Consider the following 23872-nt stretch of genomic DNA (forward strand, 5'->3'; position numbering starts at 1 on the left):
TCCCTGTTGTAAGAAAAACCTGAAAACCAGGGCCAGTGAATCTACTACATACCCTACAGACCTCTCCATGGGATGCTCTTTCTTACTCTTATGGCCAGGCAGCTCTTGGCAACCTAAGAAATTATTTTGTATATGATTTTCCAAATGTTCTCCCATATTTCCACTCTTAGAGGATCTTCTAAATTTGGGTAGCACATTGCTATCAACTTAATAGCATTCTAGAGCTATGATTTAGTGATTTATTCTAGTAGCTTTCAGAAACGTGGAATTCATCTCAGTGTTCAGAAGTTTTCTTGATTTATAGGAGGCTGGTTACTGTTTTATGAGAGTTCTTTGGTGAGAATACTGAGTTCTTATGGAACCTCATTTAGAAACACAGCAGTTTTAGCTAATTCATGAAATTAGTAGTCAGAATCTATTAGCTGGAGAGTAGTTGAATTATATTAAGGTGCAATGATTGATTCATTCAATTATTTATGAACTCACAATTATATACTAAGTCCACACCAGAGGCTAGGCACAATAAACTGTCTTTAGGAGAACCAAAACAGATGTGGGCTCTTCAGGAAGAGAGATATATAAACAAATAAGAAAACAGATTACTAATGATAAATGACAACACAAAATATTATTTAATTCTCTAAGTACTCCATAGGAAAAATCCAGTATGTAATGCCTGGGGTGGGGGTAGGCGGAGTATACAGGGGACCAACTTGCTGAGAATGGATGCTTCAGGGAAAAAGAAAACAAAATTAGAGAAGAAAATTTTACCAACTCTTTCCCTTCTATTTATATGCACCAATGATTGATGCCCAAGTAGCCCCTGCATTATGGCAGCTTGGGTGTGGGAAACATGTTTGTTTTTCAATGAAATAAAAGGAGTTTTTATTTTGCCTGGATTAAGAAAAAAGCCTGGCAGTCAGTCAGCTGTGAATTCTCCTATGTTGTTTCTGCCCATTTACTATGAGGCTGCTGGTGATGCCTACAAGTAAATGGCCTGTGGACTCAGAGTACACGGGCTTTCTGCTTCTCCGGCAGTCTTTGCGGCGGTGTTTGAGCGGTGTGTACACAGGAGAAAGCCCAGAGGCTGAGTGCTTTGATCCGATTCTCCTCGTTCCCTAGGAGTTTTATGTTGTCCAGTCTTACATGTGGCTTTTTGAAAAATTCAGGATTATGCAAGGAATACCTTTGTAATTCAGTAAATGAATAATTATTTTGTTTTTATTGTTATTTAAAGCAAAAATAGCATTTCCTGATTCTACCTAGTTTAACTGTAAGATAAAAGTATTTTAACTCTAGATACCTGATGCAGGGCAGAATGACACCGATCACAGGGGCATAGTTCTGGTTTTGATTTCAAAGCAATCTTGAGCAAGACTCCTGTGAACTGGAACATGAATCAGCATTTAGCAGAGCTGAGTTTAAACCTCTACTCCAGATTCTGAGTGACAGAGAACTTCTAAATAGGGCACTGTTTGTTCATAGTTTTAGGTATCTGTGATTTACTTGGCTTTGTTAGACAATAGGGGCTTTGGTTCAGTTATATTTTTAACATCCCTGACAAGTGCCGAAGATCCAGGGGTTATGTGCTGGGCTCTGTGCTGCATTGCCTTGGGTAATATTTGTTTTGGTTGCATGCAATAGAAACTGGCTGTGGCTAACTCAGGGGAAAGAAGGAAGTGGTGCTGGCATATTAGAAGAACATTTGGTTATCTCACAGAATCCAAGTCTCAGGAAAGACAACGATCAGGAGACTTCTAACTTCAGAAGTGGAGTTCACGTCTGTCTCCCCTGGAGAAAGGAGCGTCTGACCACGTGACAGGAGGCCCAGCTGGGATCGGCTGTGGATTAGTAATCAAGGTCAGAGGGGCAGGATTATACTGTTTAGCCAGTTGTTTGTGGGCAACCACACCTGTATTTTGTGGGCAGTTCTCAGAGAAAGGGGAATTACTGTGAATTGGTGGCCACAGCAGCGAGGTCAGCTATGTGGGGCACTTTACAAGCTTAACTTAATTTTCACAAAAAGCTTATAAAAATTGCTCTATACACCTCACAAACATGAAAACTGAGACTCAAATTGCCTAGGCAACTCATCCAACAGTCCATAGTTAGATGTGGCAGACCTAGAATTCCAACTACGTTTACAAGAAGGACTAGATAGTTTTTGTCTTAAAATATTAATGTGATAAGACTACATGGGATAGAAACTTCCAGATATTAGGTCTCTCCAGAGTACCAGAAAGAGTAAAGCTGAGTGTTGAAAGCTCTGAGGTTGAATCCCAACTCTACCTGGTCATCATGGGCAAGTAAATAAATATCCAATCCTCTCCACTTATACATGCTGATCATCTACTTCATAAGGCTCTTTTAACTTCACAGGTTATTGAGACAACATGTGAAAACACTTGGCACAAGGCAGATACTCATTTTTTGGTGGGGGAAAATGAATCCTTAAGCATGTTGCTAAAGAAAGAGTCACAATTTGATAGTGACTTTATCATTCCAAAAATATAATGGCTCGCTTACTCTCAGCCTTTCAAGATGGTGCCTTATTCACTTACACATAAAGATAGAAGATGCTACATAAAAAGAGTTAAGAAAAGCATACAATAGGCAAAGAAAGTTTTAAATACAAAACATACTGCTTCTTTTTGAGACTTTGGCCTCACACTTCAGGGAAAAACCCTTGCCTTTGGTCAAAGCACAATGCTTGACCATTTCCTCCTCTCAGTGAGCATGGCCGGGATGGCCAATGCCCTTTGACCACCAGAGCAAGAACAGAGTGCAGGTCTAGGTGTGGGTTTCTGTAACTTGAACATCATTGAAACGTACTAGCTAATTCGGCTTGGGATAATTAACGTATTCAAAAAATCAACTCTAAGCCCAGATGATTATTCTGTTATCTTTAAGGGCAGCTCTGAGGAGGGTAAAAGTACCACAGCAATCCAAGAGTTTATGGTTGTGCATGGTAGCTGTTCTGCAAATGCTCATAGACTGGTATTAATTTGTTCCAAGTTACTTCAGACAGTCTGTGTCGACAGTGGAGTAGGAACCCTAAATGGAAGAGAAAAATCTTTCTGCGGTGGGAGGGATGAAAGTGAGGTGCAGGCTATTCTGTTGATGTGCCCATCATCTCTGGGTCGTAGGCTCTCTAGATCTTAGTTTGTGACCTTCAACGCTTCCTTTCCATGTAAGTCATATCTGAGTTAAATTGTAAAATATCTTATCATTTTAATTTTGATGAGAAAGAATACGGTGATTTTCTTTCTTCTTTTATTTTTTGATCAAGTGATTTTAAATATGACCATAACATTGCGTTATTGGCTTGTCCCAAAATTCAAACTTTTCTCCTTTTATTCCTATGCTGCATTTCAGTCAATGACCTGCTTTGTTTGCTTTAATTTCTTATTTAAATGTATAAGAGGAAACTATTCACATTTAAATATTTTCAATACATATTATTGTAAATATTTAGCGTATATGTTAAAAACATCATCATCCATGAACACATAAGTTGTAAAAATTTTTATTCACTGATTTTTTTAGAGAGAGAGAAAGGAGGGGGGGGAGAGAAAGAGAGGGAGGGAGGGAGAGACTGAGATACTGATTTGTTGTTCCATTTATTTATGCATTCATTGGTTGGTTCTTGCATGTGCCCTGACTGGGGATCGAACCTGCCACCTTGCAGTACCAGGATGACACTCTAACCCACTGAGCAACCCGGTCAGGGCAGAGCAGTTTTTTTAAAGAAAGAATTAACTTAAAAAAGAAAGGATAAAAAATAACCAAATAAGTTTTTGAAGCTCTTTTTATTACACTGATGCCCCAGAAAAGTACAAGGCCCATGAAAATAAAAGCATTTCTGAAAACAAGATAGAATGTTTACATAATTTTAATGACAACATTTAGTTTTGATATTTAAAAAAACTCATGATTTTGCACTGAAGCACACTGCTCATGAATTAAGTACATTCTGAAATTCCAGGAAAGAATTTCACATTCTTCTATGAGCCTGACTTCATATAAATGGTTAAGTCACATTCCCTTTCTAGAGATGAAGTTCATGGCATGACTTGTTTAAAAAATGATTGTATTGATTTATAGTGACTTTGAAGAACAGAAATAGGAAATAAGCATATATCACACACATACTCATTTAAATGGTACATCAGATCACAGTTGAATTAATATAATAATCTTTATAGTGTTTTTGATGTTACCGATAAGAACAGATCCCATTCTATAAGTATGGTGATACCAGGAGATACTGAAATCCATGCTGTTTTTATCCTCGAAATCAAGTAAACGTATGATTACATTCTAAAATCTTATTAAGAGTTACTGTCAAGCAATAAGTAAAGATATTTACTACTTTTGCCAAATACAATATAACAGGCCACAGAGGCTATAAGGTTTACCTGTTAACTTTTGGTAACGTGGCAATTTTCAACGGCTTTTGAGTCACATCATACTTTTTGTTGCTGCTGATGGTACTACTACTGCTACTACTACCACTACTACTACTATTACTACTAAAATAATAATAAATATAAAGGAGAAAAAAAAGGAAATAAATTAGATCTCTTGATAGTTCTAAATATTATTTTGGTTTATCCTTGAAGAGAAAATCAATTATCCAAGATGCGGAAAGAAAACAAAAGCACTTTATCATTCACAGCATGTATTTAGAGGTCTAATGATTTATGCGTCACCAGTGTGGGTTGGCGTGTCGTGTTCTCTTCATTCAACGTCAACCGGTTCCGTAGCTATCAAAGCACTTAACTGTTTCTGAGCACAGGAGAGGAACAGTTCCAAACTGGACAGGCTCCTTTGGCGGACGACTTGGTCAAGCTGTCAATTTAATTTTGAAGAGAAAGAGAGAGAAGAGGAAAAATATCCACTTAGTTGGAGGATAAAGAATATTATGTCACTGAGGCCTGCTCAAGAAACCCTTCACACGATGATTTAGAAAAGCAAATACTGTGTTAAACTCAGAGACCCTGGGCTATTATCTAAGGTGAGATGATAATCACTACAATTTTATTGTTGATGTTATTATTCAGTTATTGCAGAAACACAAAAAATGTGATCAGCATGATTTAAAAGTATATATAATAATGTAAAATGCTAGTTCTTGGTGACTTTACAGATCAATCATTCACAAAGGCCACATAAATGAAACAGGTGCAAAAACAAAAGAAACACCCAGCACAGAAAAATGGCCCGAGTACGTCACACACCGGGTTTAGTGAGACAGACGATAAGGGATGGGAGAAACAATTTTCTGAAATTGGAGAAAGTTTTGGAAAAGATATACTTTAAGAAAATACTTGAGATTACAGAAACTTATTTGACTTGGTCTTCCTCCTGAGTTAGATTTTTTTTATGAGGATTTTTTAATGCTTCAATAACAAATTAATAAAGTAAACAAGAAGTTTAATAATGTGTCATGAAGAACTCACAGCGTGGTAAGGATTATTGAATACATTACAAAAAGTTTCTAGCTGTTCTGCCCTAAAAAATTTGCCCATGGTGTAAAAATACCCAATGACAACACATCACCTATAGTTACAGACAATGAAGGAACTCAAAAGAAAGCCAAATAAATCCCATCTCAAAATATGTACCTGTGATGTTTACCTAAAAGTTGACATGTCCTTTGCACAAATTCCCACCAACATAAAATTTAAAAAAGACAAATACAAAAATTCTGTATAGAATACACTTCTATAATCCACTGATATTCAAAAGGACTGAAAGATTAAAATTTTGAAGTATCCTAAAAATTAGTAAGAAAAGAATGGATTATACTTAGCAAATGCTCATGCAAAAAGATTGGACTCTACTAAGATTCCCTTAAATTCTAATATTTGGGGATTTTAATATATGTACAGAAATAGGATTTCTGCTTATCCTATTTCCTCAGTTTTTCCCTCTTCTCTCAAACGACACCTTTTGGTGAATACTGTATACCTTTTGTCTATAAATCTCTACTAAACAAGGCAGTTCTTTGCCCTGGAAACCCCGGGTAAGCAGAGACCGTGCCTGTCTGGCTGACTCCTGCACTCCAGCATCTGGAAGAGGGTCTGGCACATGTGAGACACTCATAAAATATTTGCTGAGATTGAGTGAATCAATAAATATTTAAGCCTAATAGATCAAGGCAATCTACTATGAAATGATAGATGCACTTTTAAAATGAAACATGCTTAACCTAATCTAAAAGATATGTAGGGATTAAAGAGGAATTTTTAAAAGTGTTATTTTAATATACATGTAAAACAGATTAAAATCTAAATATTGTAGTTTTTAAGGTTATTTTGCACTTGGTCCAAGTTCAAATAATAGAGAAGACTATACCAACAACACCTACTTCCAGTCCATTTCCAGTGGTTTCTGTCTACTTTGGGATGCTTTCAAGCATTTAAAGACTGGTTTTTAAAAGTACTGCATCCAGATCTTATGATCGTAACCACGGGAAGGATCACACAACTGGACGTTCTCCCCACCTCATTTTTAAGAAACTGCTTGAGAGTATTCCATGATTTATTCAGCCACACTTCCACGGACAGACACGTGCTTACTGCAATTCTGCCTTGCTTTAAACGCACCAAAGAAATTTACAGGCTGAGTACACTCCCTTCAGAAGATGTTCAATGGCTTCTGTTGGACAGATTTTAATATGTGGAATTACTAGGTCATAAGATTTGCATATTTTAAATTGTGATAGATTTGTAAAATTGTTTTCCGGATTGAGGGTACCAATTTATCAGGACCATATACAATGTATAAGAAGATCATTTTGCCCTGTTTTCTCTTCTTAAATGGTTGCATAGTTTTCCATTATATATTTATAATTTAATATATAATAGATATTTTATTATTTATTTTTTAATTACTCTATTCATAGACTTTTGGAGTGTTCCTAATCTTTTGCTATAGCAGTCAGTGCTACAATAAACACCCTTCAACACAGACCTCTGTATATTTGCTAATCTATCTTGTAGAAAGTGCCTGAAAGTAAGCATATGTTACCTTCAATGTTATTTCAGTAACAAATCAGGGGTCCATATATGCATGAATCTGTCTTTGGGCTCCCTACCCCTACTCCATTCCCACAGACAATTTGCCTGACCCTTCGGAAATATGAAGCTGTCTTAATTACTAGCCCTTAATAACAAATCTTAATATATCACATCTTAACAACCGTATTAATAACCATACCGTCAAATATTTCAGATGAATATAAATTAGTGAACATTTGTAACAAAACTGAATTTAAAAAGAAAGTAATCAGTTTACAGACTCTCTGATGCCCTTTTTTATAAAGCAAAAAAACCCAGGCCAAGGTCAAAAGTATATTTTTTGAGTTACATCAACAGGCTATCATTTCCAAGGCAAGGACATCCTGCAGCTGAGAACAGTCGCACTGGAGTTGTATTTGGAGGGCAGTGTCTGGCAGGTGAGAGGCAGAGATTCGTTATGGAGGCTGCTTCATGGGCGTCTGTTTTACTATTGCTATGTTTCATGATGTATGTGTTAGCTAATAATTCAAAGTGTTTTAGAAGCCCCCTAGAACAATCAGGAGTTTCATGAAAAACAATTTTGGCTTACTATCTTAAAATGTATGGATGCTATATAAAGAAGAAACTGTTCTCCTTTTGAGGGTAGATAGCACAAACGCACAATGTGCCTGTACAGCAGCCAGCCGGTGATTATTGCTGAGTAACAATAATCATCCGGACTTACGCATTCAGAGTGAATACTCCATAATGTCAGAAAGAGCAAAGACAGGTATGAGGACAAAGAGTTTCACAGATTTTTATCTGAACACGCCAGGCGCCTTTCCCCTGCTTGTGTTAGCAGTCGCTCTGGAACGAGCGACTGTGGGGTGATGGACACACTGGTGCGGGGTTCAGGCAGCTGCAAGGCTCACTCGCTTCTTTCACCACACCTCCTAGAAACATCTGGTGGCAAGGATCCATTCAGTAAGCCGGGGCTCGACACTTTAAGCAGCAATGAGGGGACACTGATACTCTGTGAGGCTGAAGATAACATGGGCCATCACAGTGCCGAGCTTCCGTTTGGTGGGTCCTTCCTGGGCGTGGTACGTAAGGCCATGTGTGTGAGGGGGACCCTTGAGACCTTTCTCTCACTTGAATGGTGAATTCCTCTCTCGGAAACAAGAACATCAAGTTGATGTTTTTGGCAAATTACTGAATTTCAGCAGTTTCTGTTTTATTAAGCACGACCTTATTACCCTTTATTGAAGCAAGAAGAATTTTGGCAAAATACTGAACTCTTTTTGCCCTTCAAAAAGTGGGGCTTAGTTCTGCACTTGTGGCTTTCATTTCAAAGTGAATCAAAGATTTGTATTCTGTGACTTCATGTGGACAGTATTACATCTAGAGTAGGCAAACATTTTCGGATACGGGTTTACAATCTCTTCTTAACAGTGCAGCTCTAACTGCTTTGTTTCCCTTCCATTTTCTGTTGTTTCAGCTGCTATCCAGCTCTTTCAGATACCTGAAAAATGAAAACAACTAGAAATTCTTAAATCTCAGAAATAGACACTGGGGCTTTATAAACCCTTTTCCCCTCTTTATCATCTTTTCTGTTTGCTGGTATCCTGTTAAAAACAATTTAGAAGCACACTACTTGCTAAAAGTTAATATTTATAAGCTTGGAAGGAAGAAAAAGAACGCATGACTTCCCAATAACTCCCTACATTAGATTTATCTTTCCATTAGTATTTCATGCCATAGCAAAAAAAAAAAAAAAAAAGAAGAAGAAGAAAAAAAAAGAAAAGAAAAAAGAAAAAAAAAACATCTCTAGACCTTTGGTTTTAGTTCCTCATCACCAAAACACAGTATGATGTATATGATGGATGGTAAACTTATACTGGTGTAGAGAGCAAAATTCAAAATCAGTGGCAAACACATGTGATCTATTTTAATGGGACTCTTAAGAATGCTGTTTACATCCCAGGAAATCTGAAACATTGTTTTTGAATACATCTTACACGTGTACATATCTGTATCTTATATGTTATATATAACATTATATGTAAGATCTTATACATCGATATATCTATATCTTATGTGAGATATATATATATATATATATGTATATACACAGAAATACTTAGAACTAATTGTGATTTCAATATCTTTTGGGCTTCTACCAATAAGATATACCAAGAAAAGTGAAAATATCAGCTATATCTTTATCACTATTACTTTTACAACCTTCCCTCCTGAAATTGTAAACTGATAATTAAAGAGTGATCTAATTTCTCAAAAAGCTAAACTGGACATTCAGCAAATCCACCGACAGAAAGGCACTATGGACAAGTGCTGTCAGTTTAGTAAGAATACATTTGATGGGTCCCGTTTCCGCGTTCACTAAGTTCCCTCATGGGCACTGAAGAAAGGTCACGTATGATGATCTGGAACTTTACTTAGGCAAATTTTCCAGTTAACATCATTATATTGGGTAATACGGATTGATTATGTTTTGATAAGACACAAAATAGTTCTTCAGTCTCTTATTTATTAGTTGTTGCTCTTTTAACATTGTTATTTGGATATGAATGCCTCTCTTTTTCTGACTCTATTATACACCCTGCCACAAGCAAACATACACAAGCTGCTATTTCATTTCCATATTTGAGATTGAGACAATCAATTAGTCAATCAGTTGATAGTAACAGAGTCAAGACTGCTCATTGTTTGTGTATTGCTGAGGCATGGGAAAAAAAAAGTACACAATAATGTCCTTGTCCTTAAGAGGTTTATATCCTTCTGGAGAGATATAGATGCAACAATTAGGTGTTGACATGTAGGGGAAGACTGAATCCCATGGGAGACCAGAAAGCCGGGACATTGTGGTGGGAGAGTGCAGCAGAGAACTCAGAGGTGGAGCCTGCACAGGCTCCGGAGTATCAAGAGCATTTCCTTAGACAAAGAGGAGTGATATACAAGAGAAATTCTAGGAAAGCAGATTAGCAAGAACAAAGGCAGAAAGGCTGAGGAAGGAGACATTAGTTAGAGACATAGAGGAAAGAGGCTTGAGTCTAGAGGAGAAAGTCTGCTGAGAATATTCATCCAGTCTTTCCTTTGCCCATTTATACAATATTTATTTAGTACCTCCTATGAGCCAAGCACTGTTTTAGGCACTAGAAGTATCGTGGTGAATAAGACAATTCTTTGCTTTTATTTAATTTTAGTTTGAAGAGACAAACAAATTAATGGAGATCAGTACTATAAAAAATAAAACAGGGTAAAGGGCTTGACAGAGACTGAGGGACAGCTGTTGGGGAGATGATTAGAGAAAACCACAGAAGAAGGTGGTAACCAGAGACTTGAGTAAAGCAAGGGAAGAGAGGAGCCAAGCAAAAACACCAGGAAAGATTTCGAGGCAGATGAAACTGCAAGAGAAAACTCCAAAATGTGGGTCAGACCTGATTTGACTATTGGCAATAAATACAACAAGAATGGAGCAAAATGAGCAAGGGGGAGGGGCTAGTAAGGAGAGTATCAGAGAAATGGGTGATGTCCAGAGCACGTGGGGGACTAGAAGTCACAGGAAGAGGGTTTTCAGCAGGAGGGTGACTGTGTGTTTGAGAAGTGTCTCCCTTGTTACTGGGAACAACAGGTTGTGCAGACACATGAGTGGAAGAAGACAACTGAGCCAGAAGACTTTGGGTCTGGGAAAGATAGATGGTTAACCAAATCGCTGGCAGCGAGTGGGTCAGATTTGGGACATATTTTGAGATAGGTAGATAGCTGATGGATTAAAAGTATGAATGAAGAGAAATAAAGGTGATTCTTAGAATGCAGGTGTCATTTACTGAGATATGACGAACTGGACGTATAGTGAGTTGGCTAAAGGAAACTTAGAGTTTTGTTTTGAACATCTGCTAGTTTGTCTAATCCTATTAAATAGGTCAGAGATACTGGATTACAAGAGCCTGAAATTCAGGGGAGAGGTCAGGGCTAGCAACAAATCACCTGTGTGGAGAAAGCACAGATGAGATTACCTAGGCAATGGATGTAGATAAAAGAGAAAAGGCCAAAAGACTAAGCCCTGGGAACTCTAACACAGGATCTGGCAGAGGAGCATGGGATATGAGGTTGACAGATATTCATTGTGATGGTTGAATTTTGTCCCCCATAAGGATAAATTCAAGCTCTAACCTCTGGATGTACGAATGTGACCTTATTTGAATATAGGGTCTTTGTAGGTATAATTAAGAGGTAATTTAAGAGGAGTCCATATGGATTAGGGTGGCCTCCAAATCCAGTCGCTGGTGTCCTCATAAAAAGAGCCACAAAAACACGGATGCAGGGAAGAACACCATGTGAAGGAGGACGCAGAGACTGGAGCGATGTGTCTGTAAACCAAGGAATGCGAAGAACTGCCAGCAACACCAGAGACTGGAGAGAGGCACGGAGCAGCTGTGCCCTAGAGCCTTCAGAGAGAGCACAGCCCTGGCAGCACCTTGATTTTGGACTTCTAGCCCCTAGAACAGGGAGACAGCAAATTCCTGTTGTTTTAAGCCACCCAGTTTGTGGTGCAGTGACAGCAGCCCTGGGAGAGGCCTGACAATGATTTCTGCCTACTGTTGAGGTCCCCGGATACCAGAGTAGTGTTTCCAACAATGTACAAAACACCATTTCTATGCAGAAGATGTTTTGTTTAAGACAAATAAATACAAGGCTTTTTAGTGAAGTTTGGGAAACGCGGGATCAGAAGGTCTCTTTTGCACAGAACCTCTCGGGGCGTCTGTGCTGAGAAGTACTGTGAGTTGTCCCAGTGGCTCTGGGGCTGGCAGCGTCTGTCACTTTCGGCCTGGGAATCTCGTGCGTGTGCGTGCACAAAGCATGCTTTGGATGTGTCAGTTTCTCTTGAGACTCAAAAGGAATTGTTAATATAGGAAGACGATTACACTGATTAGGTTTCCCTTTAATGATAAGTAACCGTGAAATTTTAATGTCAGGGATTTTGAGACTGCTGAGTCTAACATCTCCATTTCACAGCTGTGCGAAGCTGATGCCCTGAGTGGCTGAGACCGATTTCACCAGCCCAGTATGTCCTCCTGCATTAACAAAAAATATATATGTATATACACACTTCTTTAAACATATTAATCTGAGATCATCTTTGCTTAAGAAACCCTACTATGTATCAAGTAGATTTTTACGGCCTCACTCAGGTTTTTTATTTATTTATTTAAATTTTATTGTTGTTCAAGTACAGTTTTCTGACTTTTCCCCCCACCCCAATCCAACCCCCCGCCCTCCCTACCTCCCTCCCATTTCCATCCCTCTCCCCATTATTGTCCATGTGTCCTTTATAATTGTTCCTGCAAACCCTTCACCCTTTCCCCCTAAAATTCCCTCCCCTCTCCCCTCTGGTCACTGTCAGCCTATTCTCAATTTCAGTGTTATTGGTTATATTTTGCTTGTTTGTTTTGTTGATTAGGTTCCTGTTAAAGGTGAGATCATATGGTATTTGTCTTTCACTGCCTGGCTTATTTCACTTAGCATAATGCTTTCCAGTTCTATCCATGCTGGTGCAAAGGGTAGGAGCTCCTTCTTCCTTTCTGCTGCGTAGAATTCCATTCTGTAAATGTACCATAGTTTTTTGATCCACTCATTTGCTGATGGACACCTAGGTTGCTTCTAACACTTAGCTATTATAAATTGTGCTGCTATCAACATTGGGGTGCATAGGTTCTTTTTGATTGGTGTTTCAGGGTTCTTAGGATATAATCCTAGCATTGGAGTTGCCAGGTCAAAAGGCAGATCCATTTTTAGTTTTCTGAGTAAATTCCATACTGTTTTCCATAGTGGTTGCACCAGTCTGCATTCCCACCAACAGTGTACCAGGGTTCCCTTTTCTCCACAACCTCACCAACACCTGTTTGTTGCTTTGTTTATGATGGCCATTCTGTGGTGGTATCTCATTGTGGTTTCATGGATCAGAAGAATTAACATCATCAAAATGGCCATACTACCCAAAGCAATTTATAGATTCAATGCAATCCCTATTAGAGTACCAATGGCATATTTCACAGATATAGAACAAACACATCGAAAATTTATATGGAACCATGAACGACCCCAAATAGCTGCAGCAATTTTGAGAAAGAAGAACAAAGCAGGAGGGATCACAATACCTGATACCAAACTGTACTACAAGGCCACTGTAATCAAAACAGCCTGGTACTAGCATAAAAACAGACAGATAGACCAACAGAACAGAACAGAGAGCCCAGAAATAAACCCAAATCTCTACAGTCAATTAATTTTTGGCAAAGGGAGCAGCAATATAAAATAAAGTAAAAATAGCCTCTTCAACAGATGGTGTTGGGAGATCTGGACAGCTACATGCAAAAAACTGAAAGTCACTCGGGTTTTGACAATGGAAAGATCAGACACCCCTGGAGGACCAGCACTACAACCAGAAAGGCACTGAACATTATTCTGGGTGAGATGATTTTACTGCCTTTACTCTTGATGTAAACATGAAAAAAGTGGGTTTTGGGTCAATTTTAAAACTTAATATGCAAACATAATTGTAATAGAATTACCACTGTATGAAATCACCATATTAAGGGCTGACGACATGAAGAAGAGCAAGTCATTCTTGAGGGGTGATTATTTTTATTGTAACATTTAAACATTTTCCCTCTAAACACCACTATCTTTACTTTCCTCCTCTCTCCTCAAACTCTGCGTCTCATCACGTCAGCCTCAGAAAATTTAGACTTATCTGTGACATTATGGTTGCCTTAGTGGCGGTTCTACAGTATCTATTTTATTATTGGTACACGAACCATAAAGAGTTTCTCTTTAAAAAAGTCTTTTCTTTATATTTTCAAATAAGTAAATGTGATGTCTAGAGGGATATATTGGATGTAAACCTGAAGCTTAGACATGAATCCCCTCACTGGGAATGTAACTGTGCCATAATGGTAAATCACGTTGAAAGAGACTGTGAACCAACTTCAGGATAATAGTGTTGTATAAAATACACGTTTAGAATGACTCTGACTAAAAGATTCAGTATAGGTGGGGCAATGGTTTGAACTAAGGCAGTGCCAGTTGCCTCAACCCTGAACTCAGAAAATATAGGCTTAACCTCTTTATCAGAATATTTCCAGGCCACGATTCATGTCCCACGAAGACTTGCAATCCAGAGTGGACATATCCTGTTCTCTTTGAGAATACTTTTCAATTTAAGAGTGTATTTCAAGCCTGACTATATATTTTTAAAATGTCAACATACAAAGAAGCTGTGTAACTTTCTAGCACGCACAAGATGAATTACAGATGCTCTTTTGGAGTAAATGAAAATGGGTCTTAAACCCTACTGGCCACAACTTAAAAATGGTTTGTTGTTTGGTTTTTTTTTTTTTTTGGTCTTATTTTGTTTTAAGATGTCTTAGGGTAAGTAAATTCTCTGTTTTTGAATCATCTAAAATAAATTCTACATATTTGGGCAGTTCTGCTTTTTTATTCCAAAATACCATCATAGAATCCAATGGGAAATGGGAATATTCGATTTTGCTCTTAACGAAATCAACTGGGTAGAGTAAACTAATATGTATTCCAGACTCCACTGTGCAGGCACCCCTCCTTGGAATACAGTCTTACCCATCAGTACGGGCTAGGCAACAGCAACCAGCCAGGGAGGGGTCCACTGTAGCAGTCAGTGAGGGCTTCACTCTTACTTGCCTGATACCGGGCACTACTCTTTCTAATAGGAGACTCCACAGGTGAAGTTTAATGAAACTGAAAAGAATCCGGTAATAACTGCTTTACTCATTTAGACAACTTCCAAAGAAAATCTAAAGATTTCCAAAACGCTTTGAAAAGTAAGTTTGAGACTGAGGGAAATTTTAGGAAAAAGTTAAGGCACACGAAATGGTTATAGGAGTTGCCCAGAACCCTCCCTCAGGGCTCTGACCCAAGGAGTATATCTCCCCATCAATGCCTTCTACATCCTACTTTCTAGAGTTGGATCGCAAGTAAAGAGTTTATCTCAGATACGAGAAGGACTGACTGTGGCAAGGGGGACTACCTGGTTTCAATATAACGTTACACGGAACGTTTTTAATACAATTTGTTACTTGCTCCCAAACCATGAACAACTTTTCTCTACAAATTTTTTTTGAGATCTTGTTTAGTTAAGATGCAAATATTGCATAGGATGGCCTTTTGAAAATTAAATTAACATAAAGATCCCAAAATATTATTAAGTAACAAACTACTCAAGTAACAAACACCAACTGTTGCATTTTTGTTGACTTGACTTTTAAAGATTTTAGCAATTCTTTTGTGCCGATCCAAGGAACGATATCTGCACGTGGCTGTTTCCCCTTTGGTGTTGACTCTTAGCAATAGAAGTATTATCTTAAATTCTCAAATGACTGATATATTTTTCCTTATAAGTTTCGGGTTGTGAAAGCAGGCAAGGGACAATCCACAAGGCCCATTTGTGAGCTTTCTGCACACATTTATCGAAACAGATTTACGGAGCATGATGAATAATCCTGTAACGCTGGACTGAGTTTGATCTTTTCTTGTTTTGAGAATAGTGTTATTAATTCTTGATTGGTGATGTTTGCTGTCTCCCAAGCATGGGTGAACCTTCTTATGTGTTGTATTACTTATGGTTACTGTGTAACAAATCACCCCTCACCCAGTGGTTTAAAACAAAAAAACAAGTATTTATCACCTTAGTGTTTGTAGGTCAGGAACCTGGATGCTGCTTGACTGAGTGCCTCTGGCTCACCGTCTTTCCTGAGGAGTTGCAATTAAGTCTTTGGCTGGGCCATAGTCAACTCAAGGTTCAATTGGGGAAGAATCTGCTTCCAAACTCACTCAGTGGCTGTCAAGAGACCTTAAAACACCCACTTCCAACAGAGCTTGGGTGAGCCTCTCCACAGGGCTGCCTAATATAGAGCAGCTGAATTCACCCAAAGCAAGCGATTCGAGAGAGAATGGGAGTGAGCACGAGCACACCGAGGGAGTGAGAGAGCACCCAACGTGGAAGCCACAATCTTACAACAACCCGATGCCTCTCGGTCCAGCCCAAGCTCAAGGGGAGGGAATTATGTAAGTGCAGGGCATCACTGGGAAGCACCTATGTATTATCTCATTTTCATTCTCTCAAAACTCTATGAATGAGGCCACTGAGCCTTAGAGGCGTTATAACTTGCCCAAGAAGCAGGGCTAGGATTCAAATCCAGGTGTGCATGACTCCAAACCTGTCCACTGAACTGCACTACTACACTACCTTCTCAGATAAGAACTTCAGTTATGGCTGGGGGCCTTGGCACAGTATCTGTTTTGCTATAAATACGTAGGGGGTTCTTGCATTGCATACACTAGTACAAAAACCTGTCAAGATGCCCAAAGCCCTGTAGATACAGTCATTGAAACAGGTAATTATCTTCTCTTCCTAAACAGTAGGTTCAGGAAAGTTGCTCTTCCATTAACACACAGATGGTTCCCTGAAATGCAACAGAAACACTTCAGAAAAGCTGGCATGTTAAATACAACATGCCTGAAAGAATCTGTGAAGGTCAGTGGCTGTGTATAAAAACAATAGACTATTTTCTTCTAGGTCCATCCAAAAAAGGGGGAAACATTCATAAAGGTGATGTGAGGTGTGGATCTCACCTTGCAGTACCTTCGAAGCTTAGACTACCTTTGTTTGCTTGTCCTCACTGCTGATGAATCTGGCTCAGTGCACAAGTATGAGCTGGCTGCCGCTGTGATGCATACCTGATTCTCATTAGGAAACCCTCAGTATCCAAAATTAAACCAATGGAACAAAACACCATTTAATCAAATGAAAGCTAGTGTGACTACCCTTTTTCCTCTCATTTTAAATAAACAGGGTTGCTCTTCCTCGTCATTCAGGATTTTACGGTGTGTGCTTGATCATTGAAGCCTTATTAAAAAAAAACAATACCATCTGTCTGGCACATTTTAAAACAGACTTATCCTACTGAAGGAATCAAGTGGGAAAACACCCTGTCAGTCCTCTTAAAATCCATTGCTGCCTCCCAGCTGGACTGAGGAATGCAAGAAAATCCTAACCTTCCTCTTTTTTGTAAACAAGTAAAGGAGGAGTGCTTTCAATTAAGAAAGCTCAACATGGCTATTAAAAATGGAAATGGCACCTGCTCAAATAGAGGATGCTAAAAAATAATTAACATTAAACACCTACCGAACAGAAGACATAAGCAGCCAGGGATTATGCCAAAGCCCTCAAGTTCTCTCCTAATAGCCATTCTTCATTTCTTTCTCACAAATAAAATTCCAGCTTAGTTCTAGGAACAGCGTGAACATTCTCAGGCCACCATTTCTGACTCCCTGCTAGCTAGGGGCAGCTCAGGAGATGTGAATGGAAGATGTGAATGGAGGATCTCCAAGAGGGCTCCTTAAAAGTGGGACAGGCATCTCCCTTAAATTCTTTTTCCTTTTTTGCAACTTTGATTCTGCCTTTTCCCTCCATCACGAAGGTGTTCAGTGGAGCTCCCATTGCCATCCTGGAGCCTTAACGATGTAAGCTAAATGAGGTAGTGCTAAAGACAGAAAAAGTGCGAAGACAGAAGGCTCCTGAATTCTTTATGACTTTGTTTAGCTTACAGACTAGCTCTATACTGCTTACCTTTGAACTTGACCACACCATCACTATTCTAGTTTCTGTTACTAGGAGGCATATATAGATCTTTTGTTTCTATTTCAGTTCTTCACTTTTCTTGTCAACTAAGGAACACTAACTTACTGTATTTGTTCTTTGGGGATCCAAAACAAGCAAATGGTTGAAAACTACAATTCCTAGGGAATGGATAAATGTTATCAAGATAAAAAATTTCCATTTCTCACCTTTGTTTATAGGTAAGAAAGGTTTAGCAGAAAATTTGGCAAAGTAACTTAAAATGTTTTATGTAACCAATGTTTACCAAGCAACATTATAAAAGGCATTGGAATTAGGAAGTAGGAAGAATGAAGGTTGGGATGTAATCTTCTTTAAAAAAATATTCGTAAGAGTACAGGGCAGTTGAGATGCCCCTCAACTACCAGGTAAAGTAGCAACGCAGGCCCAAGACATCCGCTCTCCCAGCTGCACAGCGCCCAGGGGCCCACCAACCCAGGCACTGTGGCCAAAGCACTGAAACTCTTCCTCATCTTGTGTTTCAATGCAAACAAATGACACGCAAGGGGATGAAAGGATCAAGTGATCTAAATAATGTGTGTTAGATCAAATGCAAACCATTTTTGCGGGGGCGGGGAGAGTTAAGATAACTTACTAAACCTTCGGCACCTGTGTGGGGGGCAGCCCCTAGACCTGGTGTCAGGCCCTGCAGCTCACGGGCCAGACTAGATGGAGCCCCCCAGGTCGCCTATGGAAACTAACACAGTATCTGGCCATTTCTGCTGGTAATTACCAATAAAATAATCATAATAAAAATGAAGTATTTGTTCTGAACACGCTTTGGGTTTCCCTGCTGGAACAGAAGTGTGCAAAGCTGTTAAAGTACATGTGCAGAGTTTTGCCTTAACCGTAAATCATGCCCATCCCACTTTCCTCTGATCGTCCGCCCAATTCAGCAGATGCAAACTATTACCTTATAGCCATGCCACAGGTATGGCCCACTCAAATGATTTACCATGTCATTTACTCTATAGTTATTACTACACTTGAGTGAAAAATTAAGATAGTTTTGTTGATCTATTATCTAAATTTCTCTAAATAAAAACCACTATGGAGTTTAAAGTCTCCAGGAATACCAAGATAATGATGTCAAATATAACTGTACACATTAAAAATCTATGAAATCTAAGTATGCCAAACTAAAATTCTAATTATATTCTCTCAACATTTAGAGGTCCTACCTCCTTTTCTATTAAAATCTAGCAGTCTTGCCCTGACTGGTGTGGCTCAGTGGGCTGGGTGTCATTCCGCAAACCGAAAGGTCACGGGTTGGTTAGCAGTCAGGGCACGTGCCTGGGTTGCAGGCCAGGTCCCTGATCAGGGGCGTGCGAGAGGCAACCAATTGATATTTCTCTTTCATGTCAATGTTCTTCTCCCTCTCTTTCTCTCTCCCTTCCCCTCTCTAAAAATAAGTAAATAAAATATTTTGTAAAAAATTTAAGGTTTTTTTTGTAAACCTATGGATTTTATTTTTTTTAATTTTTATTTAAAAAAGGCCATATGGATTGAGAGAACAGAGGCAGGAAGAATACTTCTAACTCATTCTATAAGGCAGCATTACCTATATAACAAAACAAGACAAAGACATTATAAGAAAGGAGATGAAAGACTATTATCTCTCATGAACATGCAAAAATTCTCAACAAAATATTAGCAAATAAAATCCCCAAAAAGTTTAAAACAAAATATAACCAGAGACATTGAAGTTAAGAACCATCTAACAATAGACAGAGGGGAGTGGGGAGGGGATAGTGGGAAGAGAGGTTTTCAGAAACTACTATAAAGGACACATGGACAAAATCAAGGGGGAGGGTGGAGGTGGGGTTGGCTGGGCTGGGGTGGAGGGGTGGGGAGAAAATGCAGACAACTGCAATTGAACAACAATAATTTTTTTTTAAAAAAGGATAAAAAGAAGCCACCCCCCCCAAAAAAAAAGTTTAAAAAGAATTATACACAATGACCAAGCAGGATTTTTCCAAGGTGTGCAAGGCTGGTTCAGCTTCAACAGTCAACTGCTATTATCATCACATCACTAGGCTGTTGAAATCAACATTGACCATATCAACAGATGCAGAAAAAGCATCTGACAAAATCCAACACCCATTCATGATAAAAATTCTCAAGAAACTAGGAACACAGGGGAACACTATCATACGGATAAATATTATCTACAAAAAACTAGAGCCAACTAACATCATATTTAAGGTGACAAACTCAAAGCTTTCCCACTGAAATCGAGTGTAGATAGTACTCCAAGCCCTAAAACAGTGCTTCAATGGACCTAAAAAGACCCCTTTCAGTGGCTCCCAGATGTATACCCTCTGCTTATTCGGGCAGGTTTAATAACTAGCCCCTGGTCATTCTTCTTTGTGCATTTCAAATAAAAGATTAGCTACATGTGCTTATTTAAAATTAATCTTTGAATCTAAGCCGTGCTGTGAAATTATCTACCGAGAAGAATTTGCCCTTGTCTGCACATACCTCCTTTTCTGTCTCTGAGTGGAGGAGAAGTGGCCCTGTACCAGTTAGTATGGCTGCAAAACAAATTACCCGAAAGCTCAGTGGAATAAAGCAACCATTTATTGCTTGAGAAAACTGTGGGTTAGGACCCCGAATACTGCACAACCATGACAGCTTGTTTTTGCTCCATGATGCTTGGGACCTAGCTGGAGGACCTGGAGGCTAGGGGTTAGAATTGACTGAGAGCTCATTTACTCTCAGGCATGGTGGCTGATACTGGCTGGGTGCGCTGAAGGCCTCAGTTCCTCTGCGCATGGGCTCCCCAGGTGAGCCCCCTACATAGGCTAGTTTGCGGGTGGTGGAGAGATTCCACAAGTGAGTGTTTCAATAAAGAAAAAGAGATAGGAGGAAGCCTTATTGCCTTTCATGATCTAGCTTCAAAGTCACACAGTGTCATATCCATCACATTCTATTTGTCGAGGCAGTCACAAAGCTTAGCCCCAAATTCAGGGGGAGGGGAAACATTCTGCTTATTGATGGGGGATGGCAAGAGAATGTTGGACTGGGAACACTACTGTGGCCATTCTGGAAAACACAACCTGCCACAGGTCTTAATTAGACACTATTTCTTAGCATTCTTAGTTTCCTGAGGTGTTAATCCTATCTCCAGCTCATATAACTGTGGGTGTAAGTCATACCTTCCAACTAAAATTCACCTAGATGACAAGAGGTAATATGGGTCTCTGAATTGTAGTCAGGAAGAATGACTTCAATCTTTATGGCTCAAAACTTAGGAAAAAGCGAGGTTGAGAAACAACACATATGGAAGAGTTAGCAAATAATGATGAAGATAATATATTTAGGGGAGAAATGATTTTCCCTATTAGTCTTATTTTCAGCAAACCACTTGTAATTGTAGTTGCTTTACTTCTTAACAAGGCAGAAGTTCCCTAAAAATACATCCCACTGTTTCTCCTTGAAAAATATGCCCTTGCCTACACTTAACATTTCTGCCCCCAGCCTCAGGGTGCCTTCCTCCACAAGCAGAAAACAAGGAGCGAACCAGGAGCATGCACTCATTTTACCCTACCAGCTTCACACACATCCCATTCCTAATACTGTGGGCTTACATGGCTCTGAGAGTTGAACGGGATAAGGACTTTCCTAAATCTCCAATGTAAATGTTTCCTAATCCTATTAAAGCCACAAAACAAACCCAGATGGATGAGTAGGACACTGAGCTGAAGTTCTCTCATTGACCCTGACACCATTTCAGTCTTTGCATTGACGCCATTGGCCAGCATTTCCCTCCAAGCACAGCACAGCTCCAGTAGGAAGCCGTCACCCTGGCCCACTCCTGTCTAGCCCACTCAAGACAAATCTGTATGCTGTTGTAGTCAGAGCTCTGGAGAGGGTTCTGAATACGCTTTTAAAATTTAAAGAGTAAGGGTTGAAATACTGGACATACGACAATGGACACAAAACAAAATAGCAGCCTATTTAAATTGATTTTCTCTATTTAGAGCTAAGACATCAACGTACCACATATTTTTTAAAAAGAAGTATAAAGCAGGAAGCAAAATTTCTCCCATCCCCCCAAGAAAATTAATCACCTTTGTCTTTGCTATTTAAACATATTTTATAATACAACATACACAAAGAGATACATAGAAAAACATATTTAAACACATAGGATTATATAATTCAGGTGATTTTGCTACCATGTCAACAAATGCAGGTGAATGTCATGCTTCTTAATGGATGCGCAGTGTTCTGTTGTAACATCAATCATGTAGCCGGTCGGTCCCTGTTGCTGGACATTACCACTGTTTCTAACTTTAAAAATATCAAAACGTAAAACTCTATTGTATGAACATGTGTTGTGGGATACTGAACAAAAACGTAACTTCCAATTTGAGGAGGACTTACTGTTAAACTTTCTTAACGGGCAGTTGAAAGGGAAGAGAAGGTTGTTTAAAGTTGTACACATACATATAAGATGATACTCTATTTCACAAAACAGAAGAGTCAGTAAAAGGTTTTGGTAGTAACATTGAGGGCGCGACTCTCGTTAACAAGGCCCTTGGGAAAATACAAGCACTCCTTTCGAATTCAAGCCTCCCCACCACATTCTGGTTTTCAGCTTGAGCTCCCGGCACTTTGGCCAGCAGTGGGGCACCACAGGCCAAACAAAACATGTGGAACAAAAGTTGTCATGACCTCCTTTTTTGTTTGTTTGTTTTAAGTAATTTAAAAACATATGCCACAAAGGAAAACAAAGAAAAAATAGGATGGGGAAATAACTCTTAATAAATAGGAAACATCTTTCAAAGCATTTTCTTTTTTTGATCTTCATACATCATTCAGAGTATGTAAGAAACTGCCAGGGTAGATTAGCATGGAGGAAGGTGAGATACGAAATCTCTCACAGATATTAGTGAAAACCCTCCAAATGAAATTACCTAAATGCACGGGCAATGGCAGAACAAAGACGCATCCAAAGTCACTTTCCACTGCTCTGCGCCGAGCTAGCTTTGCGTGACTGACTGAGGGGCATCCTTGTGAAACCGCAGCGGACCGATTGTTGTTGTTTTAATCATGAACTTTTTCATTTAGTCAAACCCTGCTTCACTCTATTTTAAGAGGAAAATAATGGTCTGTCCTTGAAGGCTTTCATATTAAACATGTCAAAGAACATTACTGATGATGTAAAAAGCACTTTGACATGATTGGCATGAAATACTTCAGTGTTAGAAGACTATTCTCTTCTTAAAATGCCAGATTGTTCTCTGAGGCCTAAAGTAGTCTGTGGACTTATTAAAAGAACAGGCTAATATCTCCTCGATAAGTCGTTACAACGGCTGTGCGGAAGGCAGGAGAGTGGCTCCCGCTGGGGCTAGCAGTGACTGGAAGGAGGCCTGGGGAGGGGCAAGGTGGGCCTGACCTCGGTGCTGGCCACACAGGTGCGCTTCCTTTGGGGAAACGCGGTGAGTGGCATTCTTAGAATTTATGTTAAAGTAAAATGAAAGTCTTTAGAAAAGGCAGCAGCTTAGTAGATAAGGCCTCATATACTATAGTTAGTTTCTCTTAATATTTAAAAGATATTAATGAGATATTATAGATAATCAGCATATCAAAATTAAAAAAATGAATATATCTACAATGATGAAACAATAGCTAATTTTACATTATTGTGAATCACTCTGTTATGTATTTCCTAAATACAAACATTTTCTTAATTCTTGAGAGAGTGATGTAATCAAGAGTTAATTTATGTTTTTCTTACTTTCTGGCATATTAGCATAGTTAGAGCCGTGTCTGAAAGAAATTATACAATTTCCTCTAAATAACGAAAGTGAAGATTTATGAAGCGTACAATGTGCCATGTGTCAGGCACTCGCTAAGTGGTTTACGTGCCCACTACCATTTAATCTTTAAAGCGCCAGCCTCTTTCCTGCTGAGAAACACCATCCTGAGGTGGGACAGTGCAAACACTCAATAACATTAGCTGTGATTTACACAAAGTTTCCTTCCTTTGTAGTCTGCACGGCTTTTCACTTGTTCAAACACAGTTGAGGAGGCACGGTCGGGACAATAGAGCATTTTCCTGACCTACTTCTCCAGTGCATCTCTGTGAGGGAGTCAAGGGGGGCAAAGAGCTTGGAAAAGCTTT

The 23872-nt window shown here is 39.1% G+C and overlaps 1 protein-coding gene across 8 annotated transcripts in view; it reads right to left on the reverse strand.

The window, feature by feature from the left end:
• Window positions 1–609: 609 nt before the first annotated feature.
• CCDC91 (coiled-coil domain containing 91) overlaps window positions 610–23872 on the reverse strand; it is a 292175-nt gene continuing 268912 nt past the window's right edge. For 6 of the 8 annotated variants that reach the window (XM_053921692.1, XM_053921690.1, XM_053921691.1 and 3 more), the window contains one exon: window positions 3791–4851. In XM_053921692.1, coding sequence (XP_053777667.1) covers window positions 4741–4851 — 111 coding nt within the window. In that variant the 3' untranslated portion in view covers window positions 3791–4740. Of the gene's footprint in view, window positions 1388–1718; window positions 1842–3790; window positions 4852–23872 lie in introns of those variants that run through there. The other 2 variants (XR_008426514.1, XR_008426513.1) reach the window with 2 other exon arrangements.

Source organism: Desmodus rotundus, chromosome 3, assembly GCF_022682495.2.
Source record: "Desmodus rotundus isolate HL8 chromosome 3, HLdesRot8A.1, whole genome shotgun sequence".
Taxonomy (NCBI): domain Eukaryota; kingdom Metazoa; phylum Chordata; class Mammalia; order Chiroptera; family Phyllostomidae; genus Desmodus; species Desmodus rotundus.